This window comes from Mustelus asterias, chromosome 22, assembly GCF_964213995.1.
Source record: "Mustelus asterias chromosome 22, sMusAst1.hap1.1, whole genome shotgun sequence".
NCBI lineage: Eukaryota > Metazoa > Chordata > Chondrichthyes > Carcharhiniformes > Triakidae > Mustelus > Mustelus asterias.
The window spans coordinates 28,853,453-28,878,015 of record NC_135822.1 but is presented as its reverse complement, the minus strand read 5'-3'; the positions used below and the strand labels follow the sequence as shown (position 1 = coordinate 28,878,015).

The window sequence follows — 24,563 nt, the reverse complement described above, 5'->3', positions numbered from 1 at the left end:
CGCTCATCAGGACAATTCGCAATGTAAAGGGAACAACAATTTATACTTCATGCAAAGAGAGTGCTAATTGGTTGGCAAGTGGCCTCCAATTGGTAGAGGCAATGCCTTGTGAGAAGGGAGTGCATTCTGCACGATATTCTTACGAATTGCAATCGAAAATTAGCCTTGAAAAGGAAAATATTGCAGGATATGGAGATCGGGTAGGGATGTGGAATTAATTGGCTAACTCTCAAAGAGCTGGAAAAGGCACAATGGGCTGAATGGCCAACTTTAGTGCTGTATGATTCTATTCTCTCTCAGTTGGGGAGCCAAATGGGGGCATTGCATAAACCACCAGGGACAAAGTCATATTTTGCAGGGCATGTTGTCATGACAAGAGACTTGTGTCGTCAGACAGTTTGAATTGTTTCCTGGCCTAAAAACAGGTCAACATTTGTTTTCAGTTGAAAAACTGTCATCGGTGTTCCAGATATTTTGAGGGAAGATGAGAGCAACGCTAACTATCACTTGTGAGGTGATAGCTCTAAACATTACTGTGCTGCAAGGCAGCTATCTCTCATTCTGTCAATCCCTCTATTTCAGACACTCATATTTTTGATTGATAGTCGGGACATCTTCTGTGTTTTATCCAGATGTTTAAGCCACACAAAACGTATGAACATACATACAGCATACAGATTTTCGCAGTAACTTCCTTGCAGTGTTAATGTAAGCCTACTCGTGACACTAACAAAATAAAATTTAAAAAGAATTAGGAGCAGGAGTAGGCCACTCAACTCCTCAGTCCAGCTCTGCCATTCAATAAGATCGTGGCTGATCTGGTTGTAACCTCAACCCCACATTCCTGCTGACCCCGATAACCTTTCACCCCTTTGTTAATCAAGAATATATCTAACTCTGCCTTTAAAATATTAAAGACTCTGCTTCCATTGCCTTTTCAGAGACACAGGATCCTCTGAGAGAAAGAAATTCTCCTCATCTCCATCTTAAATGAGTGACCCCTAATTTTCAAATGGTGACCCCAAGTTATAGATTTTCCGACAAGAGGAAGCATCCATTCCACATCTACCCTGTCAATACCTCTCAGGGTCTTAAAGGTTGCCTCTTACTCTTCTAAACTTTAGTGGATGCAAATCTAACCTCTCCAACCTTTCCCCATAAGACAATCCATCCATTCCTGGTATTAGTCTAATAAACATTCTATGAACTGCTTCTAAAGCATTTGCATCTTTCCTTAAATAAGATATGATGGGATCCGTGAGATATTGATCAACGCTCGGAACTGATGGACCACACGTAGAAGCCTTCTTTAGTTTTTTCCGGCAAGATTTGAAACCCAAGCTTATTATCACCCACCTGAGTTTGATTTATCTTCTCTTGCATTTGCTCTATTACCTCGGTTCATTAAAAAAAAAATCACAAACTCTCCTGATGACACAGCACAGGTACTGAGAAGTGATTGTGACCTCTGATCCAGTCACCCTTGCTGAACGAGGTATTAACATACATACATACAACATGACAGCGCAGTACAGGCCCTTCGGCCCTCGATGTTGCGCCGACTTGTGAAACCAATCTAAAGCCCATCTAACCTACACTATTCCACTATCATCCATATGTTTATCCAACGACCATTTAAATGCCCTTAATGTTGACGAGTCCACTACTGTTGCAGGCAGGGCATTCCACGCCCTTAATACTCTCTGAGTAAAGAACCTACCTCTGACATCTGTCCTATATCTTTCACCCCTCAATTTAAAGCTATGTCCCCTCGTGTTGGCCATCACCATCCGAGGAAAAAGGCTCTCACTATCCACCCTATCTAATCCTCTGATCTTATGTACCTCTATTAAGTCACCTCTTAACCTTCTTCTCTCTAACGAAAACAGCCTCAAGTCCTTCAGCCTTTCCTCATAAGACCTTCCCACCATACCAGGCAACATCCTGGTAAATCTCCTCTGCACCCTTTCCAATGCTTCCACATTCCTTCCTATAATGCGGCGACCAGAACTGTACGCAATACTCCAGGTGCGGCCGCACCAGAGTTTTGTACAGCTGCAACATGACCTCATGGCTCCAAAACTCAATCCCTCTACCAATAAAAGCTAACACACCGTACGCCTTCTTGACAACCCTATCAACCTGTATTGGGTAAAGACAGGATTAGGCTTGCCTGTGAGGCTGCCCTTGTCCAAGAAACACAGACCAAGGCAGTGAACTTTTCAACCAGGCTTCCAAGGGGTTTCCCGAGCATCCCTAAAGGGTTCCATGCAATTCTCAGGTCGTTTGAAAGTTGTACCAACAGTTTTTTTTAATGTTCCTACATTTAATGAAAGATAATCAGTCATTTATTCAATAGTATAAAGGCAAAACACTGCAGAAACGAAAGCAAAAACAGAAAATGCTGGAAAATCTCAACAGGTCTGACTACATCTGTGGAGAGAAAATCAGGGGGACTAGCTCGGGTAAATGCATGGGGTTACCGGGATAGGGCCTGGGTGGGATTGTGGTCGGTGCAGACTCGATGGGCTGAATGGCCTTCCTCTGCACTGTAGGATTCTATGATTCTAATAGAGCCAACTTTTCAAATCTGAGATCCTGACTCGAAATGTTGACTCTATTCTCTGTCCACAGATGGTGTCAGACTTATTTCTTGATTTGATTTATTCTTGTCACATGTATTGGTATGCAGTGAAAAGTAATGTTTCTTGCACATTGTACAGACAAAACATACCATTCATAGAGTACATAAAGGAGAAGGAAAGGAAAGGGTGCAGAATATGTTACAGTCACAGCTAGGGTGTAGAGAAACATCAGCTTATTATATGGTAGGTCCATTCAAAAGTCTGACAGCAGCAGGGAGGAAGCTGTTCTTGAGTCGGTTGGCACGTGTTCTCAGACTTTTGTATCTTTTTCCCGACGGAAGAAGATGGAAGAGAGAATGTCCGGGATTCAATAGTATTCAACATTGTCGTGCTTTGTTTTCATTTTGGTTTCTTATATGCTGGGAAGGAAGGAGGGAGAAAGGGTTGGGATTCCACGGAATCTCACAATATATATTACAGGGTTCCTTAACCAGGACAAAGTTGCAAATCCCTGGCCTCGGTTACTGCATGGCGAATGGGAAGGGTGTTAGTAGAATGACAGATCCAGAGGACTTTAGCCCAGCACCTGGCAGCATCTAATAGTGAGAAGCAGTCAAAATAGAAAATGTTGATGTTAACCGATGTCTTGATCATGTGAAATGACCTCAGTACATGAGAAGCTGTGCAATCATTGTAACACAGGAAATGTATGTCAGTCACATGAGTTGTATATGAAGACTCCAACGTTGGGAGTGGTATTCTAGATTTTGCACTACCTTTGATTTGCATTTCTGGAGAGAACGGGAGATATATTGAGGAAGGGGGAATTTCTTTTCCCGAAATTTTAGGATAACCTTCAGAATTTTGTGAGTATTCTGCCGAACCCCCTTCTGTGTTCTGTGTATAAAACAGGGGAGGGTATACAATTCCTTTCTTCTTTAGTATTCCTTTCAATTTTAGTTAAAAAAGTTGATCTAAGAGTTAAGCAAAGAACAGCTCCTTATATTGGTAACAGTTTATTTGCTGTAATCCATGAAAGGATTTAGTCACTCAGGTGTGCTCTGAGACTTCCCACTATGCGATTGTGATTGTTGCTTTAGGTGGGCAGTCTTAGCTTTTTCCCTCGAATTTGAGAAGTTGTGAGTGCAGATCTGGTACCGTAGAGTGCACGCACGTGGGCAAACAGTTCTTGTTGCCGCATCTTGTGGTATCAAACACGTTGTGTTGTTTGCAAGAGTTCTGGGATTTGCAATGTTCGCGGGCGTGTGAGGTTCGTACACTGTAACTGCACCCACTGTGTAGTCTGTCCAATCTTGACTTGTGCCGGAAAAGAACTATAAAACAGTTAGCTTATTTATACAGCACCTTATCGCAATTCTCAAACATCCCCGAACAATTCACATATAATCAATTATTTGGAAGTACAGTGACTCTTGTTACGAAGGTAAACAAAATAGGTAGTTTACATACAGCACTGATAAGTGATACGTCACTAATAGTGGGAGTAATTTGAGCTGATAAAGTATAAGACATTGTTAGAATGTGTTGATTTATTTTTGACCATCCTATCTGTAGTGATATCTTTCGTAGTTTACAGATTGCCCAATGGATGAGTGCATCACATGGTGCAGTAACAAAACATACATACCAGAAGGTCCAAGTTCGATTGCTGATTTATACTAAGTTGACTGATCTCAACAAGGATAGTGATTGCAGGACTGTAATTGGTCTTAGGGGTCAAACGTGGAGAAGATGTTTCCATTAGTCGGAGAGACTGGGATCCGAGGGCACAGCCTCAGAGTAAAGGGACGACTCTTTAGAACCAAGATGAGGGGGAATTTCTTCAGCCAGAAGAATCTGTGGAATTCATTCCAGGTCATTCTGTGTATTTAAGACAGAGATATATATGTTCTTGATCAGTAAGGGATGAAAGGTTACAGGGAAAAGGCAGGAGAATGGGGTTGAGAAACTTACCAGCCATGATCAAATGCCAGAGCAGACTCAATGGGCCGAATGGCCTAATTCTGCTCCTGGTCTTATGGTATTAGCCAATCAGTCCTTGATTGTTAGTATCAGCTGGCAGCCCTCTCGCCTCTGAATCACAAAGTTCCGGGTTCAAGTCCCTTTCCAGGCCTTGAGCACAAAAAACTAGGCTAGCACTCCAGAGCAATAATGAGGGAGTGCTGCACTGTTGGAAGTGCTGTCTCTCAGGTATGCTATAAGCATCTGCCTGCAAGGGTAGATTTGAAAGCTCCCGGGTAGCTATTTTGAGAAAGAGCATGGAGTTCTCCCCTGTACCCTGGCCCATATTTATCCCTCAGTTAATATCACAAAAAAAGACAGATTAGGGGCAGCATAGTGGCACAGTGGTTAGCACTGCTGCATCACAACATCAGGGACCCGGGTTCGATTCCCAGCTTGGGTCACTGTCTGTGTGGAGTTTGCACGTTCTCCCCGTGTCTGCGTGGGTTTCCTCCGGGTGCTCCAGTTCCCCCCCCACAGTCTGGAGGAGGTGCTGGTTGGGTGCAGTGGCCCGAGCAGGCGCCGCAGTGTGGCGACTAAGGGAGTTTCATGGTGGCTTCATTGCAGTGTTAGTGTGGGCCTACTTGTGACTAATAAATAAACTTTAAAAGATTAATGTTTATGATCACATTGCTGTTTGTGGGAGTTCGCTGTGGACAAGCTGTCTGCCCCGATTCCGACCTCGCAATAGTGGGCTAAACTTCAGAAGTACCTCATTGGCTGGAAAGAGCTCTGAGAGGTCTGGTGGTTGTGAAAGGCACTATAATAAGGCCAGTCTTTCTTTTAATCATCCGCTCTGGGAAAAAGTGTTCACAGATTTGAATCAGGAACGCTCCCTAACTTTGAATAATCTGACAGCGTATAACAAGCCTAGACTCTCGTGTGGAGAATGCCCATCCGGGCAAAATACCAGAGTACTGTGGCCACAGGAAGAAAAAGAAGGATTTGCATTTATAAAGTGCCTTTTCCGGATATTCCAAAGTGCTTTACAGCCATTGAAGTACATCTGCAGCATGCCGCTGTCACAAGGCAGTAAATGCAGTCGCCAGTTTGGTCAGAACAAAGCCCTGGACCCAGCGACCAGATAATCTTGCTTTTATTTTAGCGGTAGGTTGATTGGCCATGCTAAATTAACACTAGCGCCAGGGGGATGAGCAGGGTAAATATGAGGGGTTACAGGAATAGGGCCTGGGTGGGACTGTGGTCGGTGCAGACTCGATGGGCCGAATGGCCTCCTTCTGCTCTGTAGGGATTCTATGATTCTATATGATTGAGTGATAAGCATTGGCCAGGACATGTGGAACGGTGCCTCAGGATATGAACATTGTATCAGTACCAACAATGCGATTATTTCATGTTGATATTGATAAAGATGACGGTTTTCCATAGAGCAGGATCTTACATGGCTGTCCCTTTGGTTTGTGTTTCTAGGAGTCTTTCCACCGTCCTGTGCAATGAATCTAACAGCAGCTGTGAGACCGGCATCGAAGATTTATCCTGGAAGGAAAACATCCTCTATAAGGGTAAGATGTTCTCAGTGGGTGCTTGGGTTCCACACATGGTGAATATATATAGGATAGCTGCACGATTTGTTCCTTTACACAGATGGTGAGCAGGAGCAGGTTGTGAGGAAGACTTGCTGAGTCCAAAACAATCACTGTTGTTACGACCCAGGCCAGAAACTCCACGGTGTTTTATGAAGTCAGCCTAGACCCTAAGTTTTTACATTTGATTTTGGCATTAGGGTGAGCATAAGGTGTTTCACTCCACGTATGATTCAAGTGACCCACTAGGAAGCTTTTACCAAACAAAGTTTATTTAAGAACACAACTCGAATATACAAAAAGAAATTAGCATAACTTTTACCAATTACAAGGTTTAAACATAACACAGTATAAACCTTTGCAGCTAGCTATCTCTGTTGTTCCAAGTCAAATACCATCCCACTGATACACATCCCTCTTCAGACTTGGCACTGAAACAAGTATGCTCACGTGATGCTGGGTTTTCAGCTTTTTAACACCTGCTGTGAATTGGTCCTTTGAATGTTGGATCAAATCTCTGAGGCTTCTCAGTCTCGGAACTTCCAGCAAGCCTCTGGAGAGAGAGAGAAAGAGAGACAGAGACACTGCCTTCTTCCATCAGCTTTGAATAGCAACTGAGAAAATAAAACTAAAACTTGGACTTTTCTGGGGAAGAAAACTGTCCCCCATCACCTGACCCCCAAATCAAGCTCCACTCAGCAATCCCCAAAGGACTATAAAACTCTAGGATACTACATTAGGCCAGATTAAAATCAACATGACATTAATTATACTGTCTCAGCAGCAATAAAGGACAGCGGTCACAGACATCACAGTGCCGATAGCTTCCAGGGCCTGCTAGAAACATCCTGCAAAGGAACGTGATTAAAATACATTTCTTAAAGGCACAGTATCGTCACACTGTCTTTTAAGAAACAACTAGGCTCTCTAATAGGAATATGGTAGGGGTGCGAATTTAAAAGGATGGAGGATCTTCATCTCTGGATTCAGTCTTTTGCCTCCTGTACCTCTATCATAAAATCCCTACAGTGCAGAAGGAGGTCATTTGGCCCATCGAGTCTGCACTGACCACATTCCCACCCAGGCCCTATTCCCGTAACCCTGCATCTTTACCCTGCTTATCCCCCTGACACTATGGTTAATTTATCATGGCCAATCAACCTAACCCGCACATCTTTGGACTGTGGGAGGAAACCAGAGCACCCGGAGGAAACCCACGCAGACACGGGGAGAAAGTGCAAACTCCACACAGCCAGTGACCCGAAGCCGGAATTGAACCTGAGTCCCTGGCGCTGTGAGGCAGCAGTGCTAACCACTGTGCCACCGTGCTGGCCCAATCAATGACACGCCTTTGGTGCTGTATTCCAGTTTCCTCACTTACTGCATTTCAGCTTTGCGTTATGAGTGGATGTTGGAGGGTCTATGGGAGTGTTGACCTGATTTATCTCTTCAGCACTATGAATGCAGCCAGACTCCAGTTAATAACTATAAACCTTTATAGTTATTTTTCGAACAGGAATTTGGGATAGGGAGAAGATGTGTACTTTACACTTGCAGTGAGATACGGAAGTTCTTGAATTTGGCAATGCAAGTATTCACCAGGCAATTAAGAGAAACAAGAAGTTCCTCCTTTCATTGTGGCATCATTTTTAATCTGTTCAGCAAGCCAATAGAAACTTTGGAGCATTTTGTTTTGCCAAGTCAAAGCCTTTTTCCACTTTTCCCCCTCGTGAAGGTGCCAACTCATTGTTAAGGAATGGTAGTAGGGACACTATAGCCCTCTTGGCCAGTTGAGCATGTTACTATGTTCTGACTCCAGAAGATGAGCTTACTTGTGCTGCTTGACTATAAAGGGACATCAGAACTGAGGTTGCTCTGCATTGATTGACTTGTGTTGATGTAAGAGTCAGTTGTTATACCCTGCTCGTAGCCAGACTGGGAACAGCTAATTCACAACTGACCGGAAATCAAACTGAGACCCTTAATCATTTGATTGGAGTCTCCATTTCCCAGTCTGAAATGATGAGAGAAAAAGAACAACTTGCGCATTTCAGAATCACAGGACATCATGACGTGCACTACAGTATGAACAAAATACTTTTTTTGCAGCATAGTCACTATGGAATTTTGGAAATGTGGCAACCATCATCACCACCGCCATCTGGTTTCCCTCCAAGTCACCCACCATCCTGGCTTGGAAATGTATTGCCGTTCCTTCATTGCGGCTGGGTCAAAATCCTGGAACTCCCTCCCTAACAGCATTGTGGGTGTACCTACACCACACAGACTCCAGCAGTTCAAGAAGGCAGCTCACCACCACCTTCTCAAGGGGCAATTAGGAATGGGCAATAAATGCTGGTCTAGCCAATGACCACCACATCCCGTAAGTGAATAGAAACATCCAAACCTATGTGTAGCAAGCTCCCACCTGCATATGATAATGACCTGATAATCAGATTTTGTGATTTTGATTGAGGGATAAGTATTATCCAGTGACCCTGATGGAGACACCACCAGCTGTTCTTCAAAATAGTGCCATGGGATCTTTTAAAATCATAGAATCCCTACAGTGCAGTGGGAGGCCATTCAGCCCATCAAATTTGTACCCACTCAGCGTCTTACCCAGGTCCACACTCCCGGCCACCCAATCCCTGTAACCCCTAATCCAATTTACCGACACTAAGGGACAATTTAGCATGACCAATCCACCTAACCTGCAAATCTTTGGACTGTGGGAGGAAACCGGAGCACCCGGAGGAAACCCATGCAGACACGGAGAGAATGTGCAAACTCCACACAGACAGACAGACAGCCGAGGCCGGAATTGAACCCGGGTCCATGGCGCTGTGGGGCAGTAGTGCTAACCATTGTGCCACCTTGAAGAACAGCAAGGGCTTTGCATTTATGTCTCATCTCCGACAGTGGGGAACTTCTTCAGTATTACACTGGCCTGCCAGCTGAAATCGTTTGAAAGTCTGTGGAATGGGACTCACGAACCCACAGTCTGCTGACTCAGAGTGCGACCAACTGATACAGCTGTCAGGGAGTTCCTGAATTTAAACAAAAGTGAATCCTGCGCATAGAAAGAGGCATTCAGTAACTCGAAATGAATGGAAGAAGAGCACATTTTTAATTGAGTTAATTTGAAGATGAAGGTTTAAGGACAGAGATGTGAATTTTGCTCTGGTAAGTTTACTTCTAAACCTGCTAACAACCTGAGGGATTGTTACTGTGTGTATGTCAGCTGTGGCTCTGTTGGTAGAACTCTCACCTCTGAATCGCAAGATTTGGGGTTCAAGTCTCAATCCAGGACAAATAAAATTACAAGGCCGACAATCCAGTGCGGTACTGAGGGAGTGCCGTACTGTCTGAGGTGCTGGCTTTCGAATGAGGCATCAAACGGAGGGCCCCTGCTGCCAGCGTTGCTGAAAGTTAAAGATCCTGTGGCAGTTTTTCAAGGAAGATTAAGGGAAACCGCCTGGTGAATCCGTACACAGACTAATTATCAGATCTTGCTGATGGTGGGAGCTTGCTGTGCATAAACTGGCTGCCATGTTTCCCACATGACAGCAGTAACTGCACTTCCAAAAAGTATTTCATTGGCTGCGAAGCACTTTCGACGGCCGGTAGTCATGAAGAGCAGTATGTAAATAGTGGATGGCACAGTGGTTAGCATTGCTGCCTCACAGCGCCAGGGACACGGGTTCGATTCCTGGCTTGGGTCACTGTCTGTGCGGAGTCTGCATGTTCTCCCCGTGTCTGCGTGGGTTTCCTCTGGGTGCCCCGGGTTCCTCCCACACTCTGAAAGACGTGCTGGTTAGGTGCATTGGTCATGCTAAATTCTCCCTCAGTGTACCCGAACAGGTGCCGGAGTGTGGCAACTAGGGGATTTTCACAGTAACTTCATTGTAGTGTTAATGTAAGCCTAATTGTGACACTCATAAGTATAATTTTTTTTGGTGGTCTGCATTCAGTGCATGACATAACATACATAACAATGCATAACATTCAATGACTTTTTTCCATCTTTCTGTGAACATGGAAGACTCGGGGACTTCGAATAGTCTATACAAAGGGATTTGTCACTCTTTCTGATCAAGCCCCTTAGTTTATGGAATATGTTATATCCAATAAAAATTCAAGGTTTACCGCTTTTCACTGGACTCTGTCCAATTTATTTGGAAACTGAAAATTAATGCCCTTGGATCTAATTATCTTCTTTTAGCATTGATAAAAAAGTGCTGTGGGAATTACTCTACTAATTCCCCTGGTGCTAAGTGGCAATTTAGCATGGCCAATCCACCTAACTTGCACATCTTTCGACTGTGGGAGGAAACCGGAGCACCCGGAGGAAACCCACGCAGACACGGGGAGAATGTGCAAACTCCACGCAGACAGTCACCCGAGGTCGGAAGTGAACCCGGGTCCTTGGCGCTGTGAGGCAGCAGTGCTAACCACTGTGCCGCCGTGCCGCCCAAATAGTTTGACAGTTCAGCTGGTAAGTACAAAATGGTGAAAATAGAGGATTGGCGGGCAGGGGAGAGAATGTGACAGTGTGCGAGGGACTCCCCACCAGTCTCTGTGCTGGAAATTGCTTTGCTCATCTGGTTTTGATTTGTAACTTCAACATTGAAATTACCTTTTTTTAGACCAACGTTCTCCAGCTGCTTCCTCTTACTACTTCCCTATTGACGGCACCAGAATGAAAAGTAGGGACGTTTGTAAAGGGGACCCTGCCAATTCGAGAGATAAGTCACAGAATGCCAAACTCGCTGCTCTTTCTATAATGGAGGAGTTCTGAGGTCCAAGCATACTCTAATCTTTGTCCAGTGGAGTGGTCGCCGGGGTAAGTTTGCTCTGTAGCAGAGTCCTGGCACAACGCGGCAAGGCAACGGTAAAATTCCTTTCACTTGGCAGAAGAGTGCTTAAATTCCACCAACCGTGTGTAGTGCCAACCAGATTATTCAGAATGATCTGTCACAGAAGGTCTCCTCAGGAAAGCAAGGGGTGATTTTTAAATGCTCATGGTGTTGGGTGGTGGAAATATGAAGAGAAAATTTTCCTCTGTCTATCGGGCTCACAAAATACGTCTTTCTACCTTTGTTTATCCTCCCTCTCCCTCACTCTGCGCAGCACCTGGGCCTTTGCCTGACTGAGATCAAAAAGAAATGGGACAAAGGCAAAACACAAAAATTGGAAGGACAATGATCGCTCAGCTTATTCTTCCCTGACCACTTAATAACTGGCTTAGAACCGCACTAATACACCGCTGGAAACAACTTGTTGGCCTTTAATCTTGGCTGCAGCTCGTGTGAGGCCTGAGGATTTGTGAGGGTGGAGATAGAGGCCTAAAAATCATGTTCAACCAACCGCATTGAATTTTTTTGAAGTAACTGAAAGAGTTGATGAGGGTAATGCGATGGATGCAGTATACATGGACTTTCTAAAGCCTTCAATGAGGCGTTGTACAGAGACTCGTGACAGTGCTGAGGGCATGTAGGGTCAGGAGCCAAGAAACCAAATGGCTGAAAGATAGGTACAAAACTGGAAACAGGATAGGAATTAAGCAAAGTTTCTCAGATTGGGAAATGGTGCCCCACAGGAATCCATTTTGTTAAACCTGTACATAATTGCTTTAGCTGAGGAATTAGATGTATGCTTTTAAAAAAAAACTTTTCATGAGATGTGGGCGTCACTGGCTGGGCCAATCTTTATTGCCCATCCCTAACTGCCCTTAAACTGAGCTGGACCATTTCAGAGTTAACCACATTTTTGTTGGTCTGGAGTCACATGTAGGCCAGACCAGGTAAAGAGGGCAGATTTCCTTCCTTAAAGGACACTAGTGAACCAGAGGGGTTTTTATGACAATCGACAATGGTCTCATCATTAGACTTCTTATTGAATTCAAATTTCACCATCTGCCGTGGTGAGAGTTGAACCCTGGTCCCCTGAGGATCATCCTGGATCTCTGGATTATTAGTCCAGCGATAATACCACTATGCCACAATTTATATGGGGGACAGGGGAGGGGGAAGGGTATCACTGCAGTACAATGTCTCAAATCCAACTTTCTAAAGACTGGAGTTGTTTGAAAACCAGACATTTTTAGTTTCTGCCGTGTATCAATTTTAACTGAATAAAGTTAGCAAAAAAAATTTAACCTGGACTATTTGACAATGCAGTGGTGTGGTCACTGACTACTTATCCCATTCACCGCTTGCGCTTTCGTCAATTCCCACGCTTCGAGCGATCCTTGACCTCACCCGACCTGGCTTGATCTGAACCACCCAATTCCAGTCTGGCAAGATCTGAGATCTGGTATGGCTTCGGCGCTGAGGTTGGCAGTTTTGAGACAATGTACCCAATGTGGAAGATCGCACCAAAATATCGAAAGACAAACAGGCTTGCAGAATGGGTGTAGGTAAATTGCAAACGAAATTCAGTATTGCAGAGCGTGAGGTGGTTCACTTTGATGGGAAGAAGGAGGCTCTATATTCCTTAGAAGCCAGGAAACTAAATGAGAGAGAGGAGCAGCGAAATCTTCAAATACAGACACATTGATCTTTAAAAGTAGCAAGGCGAGTTGATGAGGCTTTAAGAATTGCAATGTGGTTTCATTTCGAGAGGAATTATCTACAAAGACACAGAGGTTGTCTTAAATGTATATGGAATGTCGTTAGAACTTACTGAACAAAAACAATGTTGAAGCACTCGAGTAGGTGCAGAGATTTATAAAGCTGGGCAAGGGATCAAGTAGATATAAATATCAAGAGCGATTAAGCAAGCAAAAACTCTTTGGAAAACAGAAGGGTAATATGTGTAATGACCTCAACGAGGCGCGTAAGGTTGGCCTCTTGGAGTATGAGCTCCCTGATTGACGCCATAATTGCTGGCCCAGTCAGATAGCCGCACCTGTATATGAATATGGGAGCGTCAGGTCCACTGAGACTTCGGATTCTGATTTTGTACCTCTAGGAGTGGAATAGCATTTGTAAATAAAGGGAATCCAGTGAAGGGACACCGGCCTCTGAGGGGTTATTTAAATACTAGGCTTGATAGAGGTCTTTACCATTCAGGAGAGGTTTGATAGGGTGGGCAGGGAAAATCTGTCCATATGTGGGTAAGTCTAGGACAAGTGGGCAGAACTATGAGTTGGTCACCACCAGATCAAATAAAAGAAATGTCAGAGGAATTTACACAGAGAGCTGTAAGAAGGTAGAACTCGCTGCCCCAGGGAGTGATCGAAGCGAATAGCGTCCGTGTATTTAAGGGGCTGTTTGACACTCACACAAGGAAGAAGCGAATACCAGGATCTAGGAACAGGCTGGTAGGAAGCTTTTGAAGCGGGAGAAGGGTTGTGGTGAAGTATAATCCTGAGTAAGGAACTTGTTGGGCTGCGTGCCCTGTTTTTGTGCTGTCGCTCCTATGTAAGGATGAAGCACTGGCTCTTCTATGCGACCAGTTTCAGATGATTGCAAAATACCGTATTTGCACCTTTGGCAGTGAACGGTATTTTGGACGCCAGATTAGAGATCTGCAAAAAATGTTGGATCTTCTCAGACTATAGCACCCACATTCTAATAAAACTTTTTAAAAAAGCCTCCTCCATTCGAAAGCATCCAGGCATTTCAACAAGTGCTTTCTCACAGGGTCAGTTTGTGCTCGGAATTTTGGAAATATACAGCTATTTTTACAGTGCTTCCTAGTGCTGCCAATGCGTGCGATTCTGAAGGGTGCATCCGCTCCTTGACTTTGGGATTCTAGCTACATTGCAATCCCCTTTTCAAGTGTTCACCAGAGTGCACGCATGCCTGTGTTTTATTTTCATTTAAGTAGCGCACCAATGAAATAAGAGGCATCTCCCCCAGCAGCATTGTAAATATAACACTAGAGTTCATCTGATGAGTTTGGAAGGTAGATTTTCTGCTTTAACAAGATTGATTTAGGCCTGAGTTTGGTCATATCTTGTATCAAATACTTCACAGGACTTAATGATTTCTCTTTGGAGGGCAGTAGCTGGCCAGGACTGATTATTGGAGACACAAGATAGATGAATAATTTAGTTATTCACAGACTTTTCATGCTGGAGGGTAAATGAACAGACCAGATTCTCTCATGGGTCTAATCTGAACTATGCAATAAATGGGGACTTGATGGATCGCAGGAGTAGTCTCTGTGGCGTAATCAGTTAGCCCGTCCAGCTGTTAAGTGAAAGGATGGTGGTTCGATCCCACCCAGGGATGAAGTGCTTAACCAATGGGTGGCATGGAGGCACAGTGGTTAACACTGCTGCCTCACAGCGCCAGGGACCCGGGTTCAATTCTGACCTTGGGTCTCTGTCTGCGTGGGGTTTGTTCTCCCCGTGTTTGGTTGGGTTTCCTTCGGGTGTTTCCGCCACAGTCCAAAAGTGTGCGGGTTAGGTGGATTGGCCATGCATAATTGCCCCTTAGCGTCAGGGGGACTAGCGGGCTAAATATTTGGGGTTACGGGGTTAGGGCCTGGGTGGGATTGTTGTCGGTGTAGGTTTGATGGGCTGAATGGCCTCCTTCTGCACTGTAGGGATTTTATGATTCTATGAATCTATTAACTTTCTCTTGGTGCGTGTTGTTATGAGCTGCTTTCTAAGGCTAGGCCAGATGCTGAACACCGACATTTGACAAATTTGCATTAGAGCTGTTAAGGTGGACAGGCCTAGGCCTGCTTGCCTGACTTCTCTGAACTGATCTTTCCAACAAACATTTAACTTCCAGGTATGGGATTTATTGTAAACATTTAAAGTAAGTTAGAAACCCTCCCCCCATTGATAAAGTACTCTTTTTGATGAACCAACACTATTTCAATAGGGTTTCCATGGCTATGGAAGGCAGGGCATTTTTCTGCTGCCTAGGCAAGTCGAGACGATGGGTGAGATCATCGTGTAGGGCATCTCCAGTGACAAGTCTGGGAGAGAATTCGAGAATGGTGCAGCACAGAGAGAGGCCATTAAGTCCATTATACCTGTGCTAGCCCTTTGGTTTTGCTTAATAATTAGGTCCACCAGCTTTCTTCATAGCTGTGTAAATTTTCTCAATCCAAGGGCGGCACAGTGGTTGGCACTGTTGCTTCACAGTGCCAGGGACCTGGGTTCGATTCCCGGCTTGGGTCACTGTCTGTGTGGAGTTTGCACGTTCTCCCCGTGTCTGCGTGGGTTTTCTCCGGGTGCTCCGGTTTCCTCCCACATTCTGAAAGACGTGCTGATTAGGTGCATTGACCCGAACAGACGCCGGAGTGTGGCAACTAGGGGAATTTCACAGTAACTTCATTGCAGTGTTAATGTAAGCCTACTTGTGACTAATAAATAAGCTTACTTTAGTTGTCATAAAGCTATAGGGTCCTTCGGTTACTGACTCTACTGCCATTGGGAACAATCATAGAATGCCTGCAGTGCAGGAGAAGACCATTCGGCCCATCGAGTCTGCACTGACAACAATCCCACCCAGCTCCTATGCCCACAACCCCACACATTTACCCCGCTAATCCCTCTAACCTACATATCTCGGGACACTAAAGGGCAATTTAGCATGGCCAATCAACCTAACCCGCACATCTTTGGACTGTGGGAGGAAACTGGAGCACCCGGAGGAAAGCCATGTAGACACGGGAAGAATGTGCAAACTTCACACAGACAGTGACCCAAGCCGGGAATTGAACCCGCGTCCCTGGCGCTGTGAGGGAGCAGTGCTAACCCACTGTGACACCCTCGTTTCTCCTTACTCTAAAGTCCTTGCATGATTTTGAACACCTCTATTAAAGAATAAGCCCAGTTTCTCCAGCCTCTCCACATCACTAAGGTCACTCATCCCCGATGCCATTCGAATAAATCTCCTCTGAGGCCTAGATATCCTCTTTAATTTTTAGTGCTCAGAATTCAAATCGACACTCTTGTTGAGGCCTAACCAGTGCTTTGTGAAAGTTCAGCATGACCTCCTTGCTTTTGTACTCGTGCTTCCACTGAATGCATTGGCAATCATGGCTTTGGCTGAAACTCAACTCATGGGTGGCAACACCTGTCCCCTTACATTTTTTCAAATTAAAGTTTTATTCTCAATGAACATCACCGTATATAAAAAAAAGCATAATTTACGACAGTCACAGTTCTTGCCAGTCAGTATTTAGGGCTTTAGAAGACCAACAAGGCAAGTTCAGCATAAGCTAATATTTTAAAAGATACATTTTAGGTATAAGCCAAGGCTGTAACAAAGCTTCAGAAATGTAACTGTCGCTTTAAAGAAAGGTGTGAAAAAGAACAACAAAAGGTATCCAATGGTCAGGAAGAAGGGGAAAATGGTAGCTGGAAGATGTAGGGGGTTGGGAAGGTGGCACAGTGGTTAGCATTGCTGTCTCACAGTGCCAGGGACCCAGGTTCGATTCCCAGCTTGGGCCTCTGGTGCCAGCGCTGCTGGATGTTAAAGAACCGCTGGCAGTATTTCAAGGAAGAGGAAGGGAAATCAGTACACAAACTAATAATTAGGCCTTGCTGATGGTGGGAGCAAGTGTGTAAAACTGCCTGTTGTACATGACAGCAGTAACTACACTTCAAAAAAATACTTCATTGGCTGGCGGTCATGAAAAGCGCTATATAAAGTAGGTGGCACGGTGGCACAGTGGTTAGCATTGCTGTCCCACGGCAACAGGTTCGATTCCTGGCTTGGGTCACTGTGCGGAGTCTGCATGTTTTCCCCATGTCTGCGTGGGTTTTCTCCGGGTGCTCTGGTTCCTCCCACAGTCTGAAAGACGTGCTGGTTAGGTGCATTGGCCATGCTAAATTCTCCCTCAGTGTACCCGAACAGACGCCGGAGTGTGGGGATTTTCACAATAACTTCATTGCAGTGTTAACGTAAGCCTACTTGTGACACTAATAAATAAACTTTAAAACAGAGATTGCTTCCCAGAAAGAAAAATCAGTAAAAACGGGGAAATACGAACACTGGTTTGAACTGATCTTGTTTAATTCAAAAAGGAACACCAGTAACTGGGAAACAAACTGTATTTTCCTATTGGGCTTCCCACTGCTTCACTTTACTTTGGTAAACCATAGAGAGATTGGTATCAATGTGCTTCAATTATGTAATTATCTTTTAACAGTACATTTGGCCCCCTCTCCTTTCCTTCTCTATGAACGGTATGCTTTTGTCTGTATAGCGCGCAAGAAACAATACTTTTCACTGTATAATAATACAAGTGACAATAATAAATTAAATCAAATCACGGGTAAGATGGGTATAGAGGGATATGGACCAAATGCGGGCAATTGGGATTAGTTTAGGGGTTTAAAAAAAAGGGCGGCATGGACAAGTTGGGCTGAAGGGCCTGTTTCCATGCTGTAAACTTCTCTGACTCGAAATCCTGGACTTGAAATAATATTCACTGCTGACATTGTGTTATATTGGTTTGTCGTTTTATAGTTTATTATTGTGAAATTATAATGTATTTTGGTTTGTAATTCCGTATTGTGAAATTATAATGTATTTTGGTTTTGTACTTGGATGAATTGTCTTAAAATAGAAAGATTGACCCATGAAACAGACTGAAGTAGCTGAATTCCAGCCACCACTAACTTTATTAAGATTGATGTTGGATCATGGTCTTCAGCTGGGATTTGTTGTACTTAAGCTGCTCATTGATTACAGCTGAGTCCTTTCCCTATTTAATTCATTTTCACCTCTTCCTCTGTGTGTTGTATTTGATTTTTTTTAAAAAAGCTTTTGTTTTCCCCTCCTGTTTGTGAGCATGAGATTCTTGTGTTGCATCATGTCTGGTAATTTCCTATTTTCTGGGAACTTGTATCCCTTTTAATTGCACTTTTTAAAAAAAAACCTATTTCTGGGTGCATTCCCTTATAGGCTGAATCAGTCTTTGGGATTCTTCTCAAGTTTCCAGTTTGTTCTGATGCATTAATTGTTACTCCTTTCTTCCCTTTCTCATGCAAACTCTAAGTTAAAGATTTGTTATCTTTGATATTCATTCTCACTTATTGTATGTGGTTTGGAGTTTAGTTTTCCTCTGACATTTTAATCTTTTGAGAGAAATAATTCATTTAAATGGTGAAGGGTAGGTCGTGCCTCACAAACCTTATTGAGTTCTTTGAGAAGGTGACCAAAGAGGTGGATGAGGGTAAAGCGGTTGATGTGGTGTATATGGATTTCAGCAAAGCGTTTGATAAGGTTCCCCATGGTAAGCTTTTGCAGAAAATACAGACACATGGGATTGAGGATGATTTAGTGGTTTGGATCAGGAATTGGCTAGCTGTAAGAAAACAGAGGGTGGTGGTTGATGGGAAATATTCATCCTGGAGTTCAGTTACTAGTGGTGTACCGCAAGGATCTGTTTTGGGGCCACTGCTGTTTGTCACTTTTATTAATGACCTGGATGAGGGCGTAGAAGGATGGATTAGTAAATTTGCGGATGACACTGAAGTCGGTGGAGTTGTAGACAGTGCGGAGGGAAGTGGCAGGTTACAGAGGGACAGCTGGGCTGAGGGGTGGCAAATGGAGTTTAATGCGGAAAAGTGTGAGGTGATTCACTTTGGAAGGAGTAACAGGAATACAGAGTACTGGGCTAATGGAAAGATACTTGGTAGTGTGGATGAACAGAGGGATCTGGGTGTCCATGTGTATAGATCCCTGAAAGTTGGCACCCAGGTTGATAGGGTTGTTAAGAAGGCGTACGGTGTGTTAGCTTTTATTGGTAGAGGGATTGAGTTTCAGAGCCAGGAGGTCATGCTGCAACTGTACAAAACTCTGGTGCGGCCGCACTTGGAGTATTGCGTACAGTTCTGGTCGCCGCATTATAGGAAGGATGTGGAAGTGTTGGAAAGAGTGCAGAGGAGATTTACCAGGATGTTGCCTGGTATGGTGGGAAAATTGTATGAGGAAAGGCTGAGGGACTTGAGGTTGTTTTCGTTAGAGAGAAGAAGGTTAAGAGGTGACTTAATAGAGGCATACAAGATGATCAGAGGATTAGATAGGGTGGATAGTGAGAGCCTTTTTCCTCGGATGGTGATGGCTAACACGAGGGGACATAGCTTTAAATTGAGGGGTGATAGATATAGGACAGATGTTAGAGGCAGGTTCTTTACTCAGAGAGTAGTAAGGGCGTGGAATGCCCTGCCTGCAGCAGTAGTGGACTCGTCAACATTAAGAGCATTCAAATTGTTATTGGATAAACATATGGATGATATTGGAGTAGTGTAGATTAGAGGGGCTTTAGATTGGTTTCACTGGTCAGTGCAACATCGAGGGCCGAAGGGCCTGTACTGCGCTGTAATGTTCTATGTTCTATGGCCTAATTGTAGAACTACCTCTCCATGTGCTTTGAATAAAGGTGGCTTTTTAAAAAAAAAATCCTGGTGTTTGTTCCAGTTAAAGCTTATCTTTTTGATCGTAAAAAGAACTTTCAATTGAAGGATGGTCCCTTTTCTTTGCCTTGTGGGCTAATTATAAGAGAACTGCTTGTTCCCCAGTCTCTGCCAGTGCAACAAGCTTAAGTACTTTCAGAGAGATGCCTTGTGGTTGGGAGCTATCAGTTAAATTCCGTGCTGCCTTACCAACTCCCTTTTTTTTTTGTTATACTTTACCTTGGAATGGGTTAATGTGGACAGGTTTCCGAACAATGGATTAGCGATGCACTTCTCTCAAAAAGAAAAATTTTATGGTCTTGAGGTGAAGTTTGTGCTAAGTAAAATAAGAGGCAATTGTTTGTATGAAGTGACAGTTCTTTGTATCACTACAAGAGCTAGAGGGTATCATCTTCTTCAAAATGATGTAGAGTTAATCATTTCCATTTGATACTGCTTCATCCAAAATGTGGGTCAGCGGCTAGATAAACACATGAGGAAGAAGGGTTGAATAGGGATAGGAGGGGACTTATGTGGAGAAGAAGTTTGTTGGGTCAAATTGCTATTTCCATGTAGTATGTTCTGTTCACACGTGCAAATACGGTGGAGTCACATATTTGGAGCATGTGATCCCAAAATATCCCTCTTTACATCGCTTGAGCCAGAGTTAGGGTCAGATCAGCTGAAGCAGTTAAAGGCAGTTCGATCAACAGTGAGTTCTTAACGCATATCTGAAGCTGGCAGAGTTAAGAGAACTCGCCATTCAACCAGTGAAAAGTACCCAATCGGACAGCGCTTACAGACAGCGGACAACTACAGAAGAACCTCCAAATCTTTTCCAAGCCACCAGACCTGGTTGTATCTAGTTTTTTTGAGAGTGACTAAGATTCTGTTATTACTGTTTTGGTACTAAATTATCCTTATCTTTATTTGAACAAGCATTTCAGTCGAACCATCCTTTAATTAAAATTGTTACTGGTTTAGTTAAAGTTCCCGGTTGGTTGAATAAAATAAGTTGTTAATTATTCACTTAAAGCCACCTTTAGGAAGGAGCACTGTGTACAGTTCTGGCTACCCTATCGTAGAAAGGACATTATTAAGCGAGAAAGAGTGCAGGAAAGATTTACTCGGATGCTATTGGGACTTGATGGTTTGAGTTTTATAAGGAGAGTCTGAATAGACTGGGAATTTTTTTCTCTGGAGCGTAGGAGGCTGAGGGGTGATCAGCTAGATAGACATCTTTTCCCAAAGGTAGGGGAGTCTAAAACTAGAGGGCATCGGTTTAAGGTGAGAGGGGAGAGATACAAAAGGGTCCAGAGGAGCAATTTTTGCACACACAGGGTGCTGAGTGTCTGGAACAAGCTGCCAGAGGTAGTAGCAGAGGCGGGTACAATTTTGTCTTTTAAAAAGCGTTTAGACAGTTACATGGGTAAGATGGGTATGGAAGGATATGGGCCAAAGGCGGGCAATTGGGACTAGCTTAGTGGTTTTTTTAAAAAAAGGGCCAGCATGGACAAGTTGGGCCGAAGGGCCTGTTTCCATGCTGTAAACCTCTATGACTATGACTCTATTTACCCCAACCTGAATATTGGTTAAAGAAGATGCAGCCAAAATATATAATTGTATCAATCTGATCATTTTGATTGGATGCCTGATTGCTTAATCACATAATTGGACTTTTGGTTTGAACCAATTCTTAGTGAAAGTTAAGGTGCTATGGCGTTGGGTGGATGTGTAGTAGGAGAGAGTGGCTACCATGTGCCGGATTCCCATGATAAAAGTCCTGTATTTTCTACCCATCCCAATCCAGAAAAAGTTTAGCCCCAAGAGCTATACCTAATTTCTCCTTGAAATCAGACAACGTTTTGGCCTCTGCACAGAATGTAGTTGAGGCCAAAATGTTGTCTGATTTCGAGAAGAAATTAGATATAGCTCTTGGGGAAAGGGGGGGATCAGGATATTGAATTTGATGATCAGCCATGATCACAATGAATGTTGGAGCAGGCTCGAAGGGCTGAATGTTTTTATGTAATTCACAAAGTTTGATTGGATGCAAATTTGGATGAAGTATTTACTCTCTATATTACTTCAGCCCAGTGCACAGTGCCAGGTGTGGAAGATGATGTAATTTATGATGATGTTGCACATGAAGATCAATTTGTCCAGGAGCAGGGTAAGAACTTTCACCATAATGTGTATCCATAGATAGCATGCTTTTTCAGCCCATTTCACCCCCCCCTCCCTCTCCACTTTATAACCTTCCTCTCATGCCCCAGTTGTATGACCTTTCAAAAGGTTCCCAAATTCAGACCATGGCTCACGGCCCCTCTGAGGGGCCAAGAACCACAGGTCGCCTAGTATCTGGGCCGATACCACGCAAGTGATGGGGGGCTAGGAGAGGCGGACAGCTTGAGAAAGCAGGGTGTTCACTCGCTACCCACACCTTTATCCCGAGCCAGTCAAAATTGGGGGGGGGGTGCTGGCAATCCATTGGAATTGGATCCAACCTGCCATTTTTAAATGGCTCTGGAGTCATTGGGCGGGATTTTTCAGCTACGCTCGCCCCCAAGTCCAGAAAATCCCACCCAAGGTCAATGGACCTTTGCACGGTCCTATCCTGCCTGTTACGATTTCCATGGCAGGCAGGATGGGGAAAATTCTGCTCATTATGAAAATCCAGGCCCATGCATCTGAATGCCTTTATGAACAATTGGAAATTCAAGATAGAGAGAGCAAAGTACAAATAGCCCTCTTTACTTCCAGGAATTAATATGCATTTAAGATTTCTGTTGAGAATAGATACAAGAACCCAAATCTTAAATGCATATTAATACCTGGAAGTAAAGAGGGCTATTTGTACTTTGCTCTCTTTATCTTGAATTTCCAATTGTTCGCACAGATTATCCTGACAATGGCCAATCACTCGTAGTGATTTTCATATTTGTATCAAATCTATATCCTTGCTTTCTTCCTTGGCGGGCAGAATTAATTACTGCAAAATAGTTGATTGAAATAAATCAAGGCTCCTGATAAGCTCGTGGTGTTTAATTATTTTCATTGGAATTCCCTTTAAAGCTTATTGATATTCTTAAAGCTTGACACCATCAATCGTTGGAGTTTAAAAGCTTCTTTTGTAATTTCACTTCACACAGTGCCCATGGATGAATTGATCTATGATGATGTCAATCGAGAAGCAGGATGCACCAGTCCGGCACAGCTTGAAGACGGTTGGAGTTCCAGTGAATTTGAGAGCTATGACGAACACTCGGACGAAGAGAGTAAACCTGGAGGAGAGCAGCAAAAATCCAAAGCTGCCCTTCAGCCAAAGGTGAAAAGTCACGGTGATCAACGTCACCAAACATTGGGATTCTTAATCAAAGGGCTTGTGAATTCTGACTTCGTGGCTTGGTTACCAGGGAGATGAACGTTGCTCTCGGGATTGTACAGGTTTGGATTTAAGGCGGTCAACACGTTTGTAGTTTAGCGAAGCATTACACAGGAAGTGAAGTTGGCGGCATCTGGAGAGTTTGAAGAAGAGTTTGTGAAGTGGACGTAGCGCGGTAAAGCTTGTTCAAATTTGGATTGAATCACCTTTTGTCAGTGGAAGTGGAGGGAGGTTAGCCGATACACTTGGTGGTTTGTAATTCCCAGATTGAAGGATGAGAGTTTTTGGAATTGAACTGGAAAGTGACTGGATAATCACTTTCTAAATTCAAAGTCCATGTTTCAAATTTTAAGATTTCTTGTTCTAATAAATTAAAAGCAATATTGACTAACACTATCTTTGTAGGAAACTTAGTTTAAATCCCCTGCGTGATTCTTAACAGGACTGGCAATCCCATGCCACCCTTATCCTTTATTCAGTCCCTTAAGTGAAATGCTTATCCTCCTGGAACCAGTCCAAAGCTGTTTGTCACTCCTGATGACCTGCTTTCTTTTTCCTTTCTCACTCAGACTAACACTTAGTGAGGGATACTCTGGAGGTCATCCCCTACAGCTGGAAGATTCACCAAGCTTTAGCCTCATTTAAATCCTCTCAGACTTGATCTCTTCAATCTCAGCATGAGCTCCCACCTGCCTTCTACATGGTGAACATTAGAGCATTTTCTTTGCTTCAGGTGCAAGTGTGTGTCTCGGAATCTCACAGACTGCAACAAAATATCAGAATGGCTTCCTATTGACTTTTCCTTCTTTAAAGCCCATCCCTATGTCAATGTGAGTCACATGAGCCATGTATCCAGGTGGAATTGCAAATTAGCTATCAAAGAACAAAGAAAATTACAGCACAGGAACAGGCCCTTCGGCCCTCCAAGCCTCCATCGACCATGCAGCCCGACTGAACTAAAACCCCCTACCCTTCCGGGGACCATATCCCTCTATTCCCATCCTAGTCATGTATTTGTCAAGACACCCCTTTAAAAGTCACTATCGTATCCGCTTCCACTACCTCCCCCGGCAGCAAGTTCCAGGCACCCACTACTGTGTAAAAAATCTGCCTCGTACATCTCCTTTTAAACCTTGCCCCTCGCACCTTAAACTTGTATCCTCAGTGGACAGTTTAAATTGTAACCATTTATAAAATGTGACACTCCTAACACCTGCCTGTGAGACTTGGAGACAAAGGCTGGAATTTTCCAGCACAAACCGCCCCCCCCCCCCCCCCCCCCCCCCAACCCATGGCAGGTTTTTCCGTGGCAGAGGCTGCTCACCACTGGCAAGATCCCCATATCTCTCCAAAGCCTATAGTATTTTGCATGGCTCATTCGTCCCACTGCTGGCAAACCCAAGGCAGGGGTTGACTTCAGTGGACTGTCAGGTCCTACCATTGGGCAGGCTGGAAAATCCTGTCTTAACAGCGTAGCCGCAATCTGCGCAGATGCTCTTGCCATTGTTTACAGGTGTGAATATAAAAATAAAGTAAAGTTTGTTTATTCGTCACAAGTAGGTTACATTCACATAGTAATGAAGGTTTAGGGGATTTGCACAGAATATCTTGCACCCTCTTCCCAGTAAAACAACCTGGGCCCTCTTTTAATT

General features: G+C 43.9%; 1 protein-coding gene across 4 annotated transcripts in view; it reads left to right on the top strand.

The window, feature by feature from the left end:
* LOC144509979 (rho guanine nucleotide exchange factor 10-like protein) overlaps window positions 1-24,563 on the top strand; it is a 217,932-nt gene that overhangs the window by 94,063 nt on the left and 99,306 nt on the right. For 2 of the 4 annotated variants that reach the window (XM_078239049.1, XM_078239050.1), the window contains 3 exons: window positions 6,039-6,130; window positions 21,619-21,699; window positions 22,679-22,854. In XM_078239049.1, coding sequence (XP_078095175.1) covers window positions 6,039-6,130; window positions 21,619-21,699; window positions 22,679-22,854 — 349 coding nt within the window. Of the gene's footprint in view, window positions 1-3,430; window positions 3,452-6,038; window positions 6,131-9,260; window positions 9,338-21,618; window positions 21,700-22,678; window positions 22,855-24,563 lie in introns of those variants that run through there. The other 2 variants (XM_078239052.1, XM_078239051.1) reach the window with 2 other exon arrangements.